The 7,800-nt window shown below is 50.0% G+C and overlaps 1 protein-coding gene across 1 annotated transcript in view; it reads left to right on the forward strand.

The window, feature by feature from the left end:
- LOC137347836 (zinc finger protein 850-like) overlaps positions 1-4,837 on the forward strand; it is a 99,269-nt gene extending 94,432 nt beyond the window's left edge. The window contains exon 5 of the mRNA XM_068012881.1: positions 3,913-4,837. Within this exon, the coding sequence (XP_067868982.1) occupies positions 3,913-4,698 (786 nt within the window). The 3' untranslated portion in view covers positions 4,699-4,837. The remainder of the gene's footprint in view (positions 1-3,912) is intronic.
- The last annotated feature ends 2,963 nt before the right edge of the window (positions 4,838-7,800 follow it).

Here is a 7,800-nt window from a genome sequence, read left to right on the forward strand (position 1 = left end):
CTGCAACCTTAGGCCTGAATGTAAAACAGGGAAAATTTTCTGATTGTGGTGTCAAACCCTGTGTAAGAAGCTCCCGGTCCCGTGTTTGCACCAAGTTGGGCACCAGCTAAGGGGCTTCCCTCAGTGACAGGCCCAGGTTAGGGAGCAATCTGCAGCAGAGCACATGCACTGCCATCCTGGACCAGGAAGCAAGAGGAATGTAGTGAATTTCTACCTGGACTGACAGTGGTGGCTTTTGTAATCTCCTTTTACAGGACCCTGGACACCTGAGTGGTGACAACGTATATTCAGGACAACGCAACAGATAGGCGATTGGTTGGTGAGTATTACCATTGTCTTTATATCTGTAAGTGAAGGTAGTGGGCTAAACCTAAAAACTTTTGTTAATCGCCTGATGTGTTTTTAAGTTTGGCAAGTTTTAACTTAGGTATGTTGAAGTAGGCTTAAGTATAAGTAAGTCTTCGGTATTATTTTAAATAATCCCCCTACAAAATAAAGTGATGTCAGCAGAATAGTCTAAGGAAGAGTTATGGTAGGGCACCTCAGTTCCGTTAAATGCACATCTTGTTCCATGTGGGCACTCCAGGAAACTTCTCGTGTCCTGGACCATTGCATGGGAGTGGGACTAGCTTAGTATCTCTTCCAGAGATCTGGAACGGACATGGCGGGCCAAATGGCCTCCTCCTGTGCTGTAGCCATTCTATAATTTTAGGTGATGGTGAGCCGCCGCCTTGAATCACTGCAGTCCGTGTGGTGAAGGTGCTCCCACAATGGTGTTAGGGAAGAAGTTACAGGATTTTCAGCCAGTCATTATGAAGGAACGGTGATATATGTCCAAGTCAACAACAACTTGTATTTATACAGCGCCTTTAATGTAATTAAACATTCCAAGGCATTTCACAAGATTTTTATGAAACAACATTTGATTCTCAGCCACAGAAAGACATATTAGGGCAGATTGCCAAAAGCTTGGTGGATGAGCTAGATATTCTACGCCTTAAAGGAGGAAAGTGAGGTGAAGAGGCAGAGAGGTTTAGGGAGGGAATTCCAAAGCATATGTCCTTGGCCTCTGAAAGCACAACCACCAATAGTGGAACAATTAAAATCAGGGATGCTCAGAGACCAGAAATAGATGAACCCTGATATCTCGGAGAAGATTATTGAGAGAGTGTGGAGCAAGGCCATGGAGGGACATGAAAACAAGGATCAGCATTTTACAATTGAGGTGCTACTTAACCGGGAGCCAGTGTGTTCTTGGTGTTGGTGGGAATATGTGGTCAGAAGCTCATCTCGGGGTCATATATGACATCAAGGTTGTGAACCGTCTGGTTCAGCCTCAGAGAATTGACTGGCAGAGGAATGGAGTCAGTGGCTATGGAGTGGAGTTTGTAGTGGGGACCGAAGACAATGCCTTCAGTCTTTCCAATATTTAAATGGGGGAAATTTCTGCTCATCCAGTACTGGATGTCAGACAAGTCAGGATGGTGTGTGACTTGGAGGTGATGGGGTTCGCTTACACCTGTCACCCTTGTTCTTCGAGATTTGGGAGATTCTGCCACAGTTCTGGCTCTTTCCCCCCCCTCGCTCTGTCTCTTTCCCCCCCCCACCCTCGCTCTGTCTCTTTCCCCCCCCCCCCCTCGCTCTGTCTCTTCGCCCCCCCCTCGCTCTGTCTCTTCGCCCCCCCCCTCGCTCTGTCTCTTCCCCCCCCCTCGCTCTGTCTCTTCCCCCCCCCTCGCTCTGTCTCTTCCCCCCCCCTCGCTCTGTCTCTTCCCCCCCCCTCGCTCTGTCTCTTTCCCCCCCCTCGCTCTGTCTCTTTCCCCCCCCTCGCTCTGTCTCTTTCCCCCCCCCCTCGCTCTGTCTCTTTCCCCCCCCCCCTCGCTCTGTCTCTTTCCCCCCCCCCCTCGCTCTGTCTCTTCCCCCCCCCTCGCTCTGTCTCTTCCCCCCCCCTCGCTCTGTCTCTTCGCCCCCCCCCCTCGCTCTGTCTCTTCGCCCCCCCCCTCGCTCTGTCTCTTTCCCCCCCCCTCGCTCTGTCTCTTTCCCCCCCCCTCGCTCTGTCTCTTTCCCCCCCCCTCGCTCTGTCTCTTTCCCCCCCCCCTCGCTCTGTCTCTTTCCCCCCCCCCTCGCTCTGTCTCTTTCCCCCCCCCCCTCGCTCTGTCTCTTTCCCCCCCCCCCTCGCTCTGTCTCTTTCCCCCCCCCCCTCGCTCTGTCTCTTCCCCCCCCCTCGCTCTGTCTCTTCCCCCCCCCTCGCTCTGTCTCTTCCCCCCCCCTCGCTCTGTCTCTTCCCCCCCCCTCGCTCTGTCTCTTCCCCCCCCCTCGCTCTGTCTCTTCCCCCCCCCTCGCTCTGTCTCTTCCCCCCCCCCTCGCTCTGTCTCTTCCCCCCCCCTCGCTCTGTCTCTTTCCCCCCCCCTCGCTCTGTCTCTTTCCCCCCCCTCGCTCTGTCTCTTTCCCCCCCCCCTCGCTCTGTCTCTTTTCCCCCCCCCTCGCTCTGTCTCTTTCCCCCCCCCTCGCTCTGTCTCTTTCCCCCCCCCTCGCTCTGTCTCTTTCCCCCCCCTCCCTCTGTCTCTTTCCCCCCCCTCCCTCTGTCTCTTCCCCCCCCTCCCTCTGTCTCTTCCCCCCCCTCCCTCTGTCTCTTTCCCCCCCCTCCCTCTGTCTCTTTCCCCCCCCTCCCTCTGTCTCTTTCCCCCCCCTCCCTCTGTCTCTTTCCCCCCCCTCCCTCTGTCTCTTTCCCCCCCCTCCCTCTGTCTCTTTCCCCCCCCTCCCTCTGTCTCTTTCCCCCCCCTCCCTCTGTCTCTTTCCCCCCCCTCCCTCTGTCTCTTTCCCCCCCCTCCCTCTGTCTCTTCCCCCCCTCCCTCTGTCTCTTCCCCCCCCTCCCTCTGTCTCTTCCCCCCCCTCCCTCTGTCTCTTCCCCCCCCCTCCCTCTGTCTCTTTCCCCCCCCTCCCTCTGTCTCTTTCCCCCCCCTCCCTCTGTCTCTTTCCCCCCCCTCCCTCTGTCTCTTTCCCCCCCCCCCTCTGTCTCTTTCCCCCCCCTCCCTCTGTCTCTTTCCCCCCCCTCGCTCTGTCTCTTCCCCCCCCTCGCTCTGTCTCTTCCCCCCCCTCGCTCTGTCTCTTCCCCCCCCTCGCTCTGTCTCTTTCCCCCCCCTCACTCTGTCTCTTTCCCCCCCCTCGCTCTGTCTCTTTCCCCCCCCTCGCTCTGTCTCTTTCCCCCCCCCCTCGCTCTGTCTCTTTCCCCCCCCCCTCGCTCTGTCTCTTTCCCCCCCCCCTCGCTCTGTCTCTTCCCCCCCCCCCCTCGCTCTGTCTCTTCCCCCCCCCCCCTCGCTCTGTCTCTTCCCCCCCCCCCCCTCGCTCTGTCTCTTACCCCCCCCCTCGCTCTGTCTCTTCCCCCCCCCTCGCTCTGTCTCTTCCCCCCCCTCCCCTCGCTCTCTCGAACCTTGTGTAGGCTCAGACTGAGTGGTGGGTTCCCTTCAGTGAAGGACATCAGGTGAGCTTTTTCAACAATCTGGCAGCTGTCATGGTAACTTTTTCCTCGTGCTGGCCCCACAAGTTACCAGATTTGTTCAGCTCCATTTCACAACCTGCCTTTGTGTTTTTGTGGGTTCTCTCACACTCCCTTTTTTTCCTGTTTTAAGTCAATTTCACAATGTTAGAAGGAGAGGATTTACAGTTGGGAAACTCAAAGAAACATCACATCGGGATCTGACGGAATTGCACAATTTATCATAACCTGAATATCATCGGATTTTATAAATGGAAGAAAAAAGCACCGTTCACAGTGGGGAGAAACTGTACACGTGTACAATGTGTGGACGAGGCCTCAGCCAATCATCTGGTCTGTCGAAACACAAGTGCAGTCACGCTGAGGAGAAACCCTGGAAATGTGGGGACTGTGGGAAAGGATTCAGTTACCCTTTTCAGCTGGAAACTCATCGACGCAGTCACACCGGGGAAAGGCCATTCACCTGCTGTGTGTGTGGAAAGGGATTCACTCAGTCAAACAACCTGCTGACACATCAGCGAGTTCACAGGGTGGAGAGGCCATTCATTTGCTCCGAATGTGGAAAGGGATTTACTAATTCAACCAACTTGCTGACACACCAGCGGGTTCACACAGGGGAGAGACCATTCACCTGCTCCGTGTGTGAGAAGAGATTTTCTCATTCATCTACCCTGCTGACACACCAGCGAGTTCATACTGGGGAGAGACCGATCACCTGCTCTGTGTGTGGGAAAGGATTTGCTCAGTCATCCGACCTACTGAGACACCAGCGAGTTCACACTGGGGAGAAGCCGTTCACCTGCTCCGTGTGTGGGAAGGGATTCACTCAGTCAAACAACTTGCTGACACATCAGCGAGTTCACACTTTGGAGAGGCCATTCACTTGCTCAGATTGTGGAAAAGGATTCACTAATTCAGCCAACCTGCTGACTCACCAACGAGTTCACACTGGTGAGAGACCATTCACCTGCTCCGTGTGTGAGAAGAGATTTTCTCATTCATCCACCCTGCTGAAACACCAGCGAGTTCACACTGGGGAGAGGCCGTTCTCCTGCTCCGAGTGTGGGAAGGGATTCACTCAGTCATCCCACCTGCTGACACACCAACGAGTTCACACTGGGGTGAGGCCATTTACCTGCTCCATGTGTGGGAAGGGATTCACTCAGTCATCCAACTTGCTGAAACACCAGAGACTTCACAAGTAGCTACAGTGCTTGGATTCTGTTAATCACATCCAGGACTGAACTAAGTTTCTTGAGGTTTGTTTACGCTGATGTTAATAAACTCCAGTTATAGTGGCTAATATTATGGATAAAAAATCAAATAAATCAGTTTTGGGTTAAACACACAGTGTGTTGAGTCTTTTTAATATCTCGAACACACATTCGTTCCTTTTGAAGTGCTCTCCCTCTCCCCTGTCTCCTCTATCCTCACCTCCAACAAGTGCAAGGAGCTCATGGACTTCTTTGTCACTCAGATTGAGATCATCCAATCAGCTGCCCCTGCTGCTTCCCTCCCTTTCACTAGCCCACCGGGACAAACTTCCACTAAAGTTCCCCCTGCCCGAGCCCTGAACTCACACCTTTCTCTAATTTCTCTCCTATCTCTCCTCATGTCCTCTCTGAGGTCAGCTTGTCCATGAGACCCACCACCTGCTCCCTCGACCCTATTCCCATAAAACTGCTGACCAGCCAACTTCCTCATGTTAGCTGATATTGTTAACAGTTCCCTGTCTTTAAGTACTCTTTTTTTTTTTCTCTCTCTCTTTTAAATCTGCCGTCATCACCCCCTCCTCAAAAAAAACCTTGACCCCACCGTCCTCCAAACTACCGCCCCTTCTCCACCCTCCCTTTTCTCTCCAAAATCCTTGAACATTTTGTCACCTTCCAAGTCCATCTTCCCCAGAATTCCATGTTTGCATCCCTCCAGTCAGCTTTCCACCCCTACCACAGTATAGAAATGGCTCTTATCAAAGTCACAAATGACATCCCAATGGACTGTGACAAAGGTAAACCTTGTCTTTCTTGACCTGTCTGCAGCCTCTGACATGGTTGACCACACCAGCCTCCTCCAACACCTTTCCACTGTGGTCTAGCTGTTATGCGACTGCTCTCGCTTGGTTCCATTCTAATCTATCTAATCATAGCCAGAGTATCACCTGCAATGATGTCTCTTCCAGCTCCCATACCATTACTCCTGGTGTCCCCCAGGGATCTATCCTTGGCTCCTCCTATTTGTCATCTACATGCTCCTTGCCGAAGTTATCCAAAATCACATCAGTTTCCATATGCCATTTGATGGCACCCAGCTGTATAATCGAGGTGGGAGGAGTGCACTGTTAATTCAGTCCTGCTTCCTCACAGGTCACAACATATATTTAAATGTTCCCACTTACCAAAACAGTCAATCATATGCTCCATTTTACCCCAGAATAAAACACACCAGCCAGGTTTCTTTAATAAACAACAAAATTAGCAGTTTATCAACCAAGCTTTAAGCAATAATGAAGTAAAACATACACACAAATGGACATATTAAAGCTCCTTATTTATCCTAGCCCTCACACACACACATACATACACAACCAGTTAACCGGGGGAAAAAGAAGAATTTTTGTTCACAGCTGTTACAAAGAAATAGAAGGAATAAAAAAAAACAGTGGAAAAGAAGGTATGGAAAGATGTCCTTTGTCTTAGTGAGGTGTCCCAAATTCAAATAGATGGCTGTCACTAGAATCTTCCCAGAACAGTTCCTTCCAAGTGATGTTGAAGATCAGTTTCAGTAGACTTTCAAAGAGATGCTGGTACAGAAGGCTTCAGTCATGTCTTAAAACAGAAATGCAGCAACAAATGTTTCGGTTCCACACATTTGTCATGCTAGAACTTTAAACGTGCAGGCTTTCTTCAAATACAGGATGAAATAGAAATCTGAAACACTGGAGATACAGGATTCCTTTTTAAGAGAAAGATGAGCTGTTTTTCTTCTGGCAGGTCAGGAAGCAAACCTCTGTTTCAGCTCAAACACCAACTGGCTTTTTTTTAACAGTTCAAAATGAAACTACAACTTTTCCAGAGGTCCAGTCTCATGACAACCATAAATCATGGCTTGTCACCTCTCTGCAAACCAAAACAACCCCTGCTGGGTTTTTATTTGAAAATGGATGTCTTCCAGTAACTGTTCACAGTCCAAATCTTCTGGTGATCTTCCTTTTGGAAAAACCCCACAAAGTTCAGCTTCTAAGAAATCCTTTTCAGTTCCTAACAATGTTAGGTTTGAGACAAAACATCTACAATAACATTATTTTTGCCTGCAATGCAGACAGTCTTTGTGACAGGGCTGTAATAGTAAACTCCATCGGCATAGTCTGGAATTCTGGTTTTTAAATTTTTCCACAAATGCCAGGACCAAATCAGCCGATTCCAATCTTCCAAACAGAGCCCTCCAGTTGTTTCAGGTGTTCCTTCCAAGTGTCACTATAGACCAGCATATCACAAAGGTAAACTACACAGTTAGGAATAGTGGTTACCACTGGATTCACCACTCTCTGAGAAGTTTCTGGAGCACCCCTAGCATGTAGGGCATCACGTAGCACTGGAAACAATTCACTGTGCCAAATGCTGATATTTCTTTAACTTGGGGTGTTTAAGGAACTTGCCAGTATCCCTTTAACAAATCTATCTTTGTAAGAAACATAGCACTGCCCACTCTGTCAATACAATCTTCCAAGTGAGGGATTGGGTAGGAGTCTGCCTTCGTTACTGCATTAACTTTATGCAAAGTCTAATTGAACCGTCAGGTTTAGGCACTAATACTATTGGTGAACCGATAGTAAAAATTTTTAATTCCTCTCTGGCTGCAGGGGAGGTGCCAGAGGACTGGAGAACAGCTAATGTGGTACCACTATTTAAGAAGGGTTGTAGAGATAAGCCAGGAAACTACAGACCAGTGAGTCTCACATCAGTGGTAGGGAAACTATTGGAGAAAATTCTGAAGGAGAGAATCTATCTCCACTTGGAGAGACAAAATTTGATTAGGAATAGTCAGCATAGCTTTGTCAGAGGGAGGTCATGCCTAACAAATTTGATTGAATTTTTTGAGCATGTGACCAGGTGTGTAGATGAGGGTAGTGCAGTTGATGTAGTTTACATGGATTTCAGCAAAGCCTTTGACAAGGTCCCACATGGGAGACTTATCAAGAAAGCAAATGCACATGGGATACAAGATAACTTGATAAGGTGGATTCAAAATTGGCTTAGCTGTAGGAGACAGAGAATGATGGCTGTTTTAGTGACTGGAAGTCAGTGTCC

This window comes from Heterodontus francisci, chromosome 32 (assembly GCF_036365525.1).
Source record: "Heterodontus francisci isolate sHetFra1 chromosome 32, sHetFra1.hap1, whole genome shotgun sequence".
NCBI lineage: Eukaryota > Metazoa > Chordata > Chondrichthyes > Heterodontiformes > Heterodontidae > Heterodontus > Heterodontus francisci.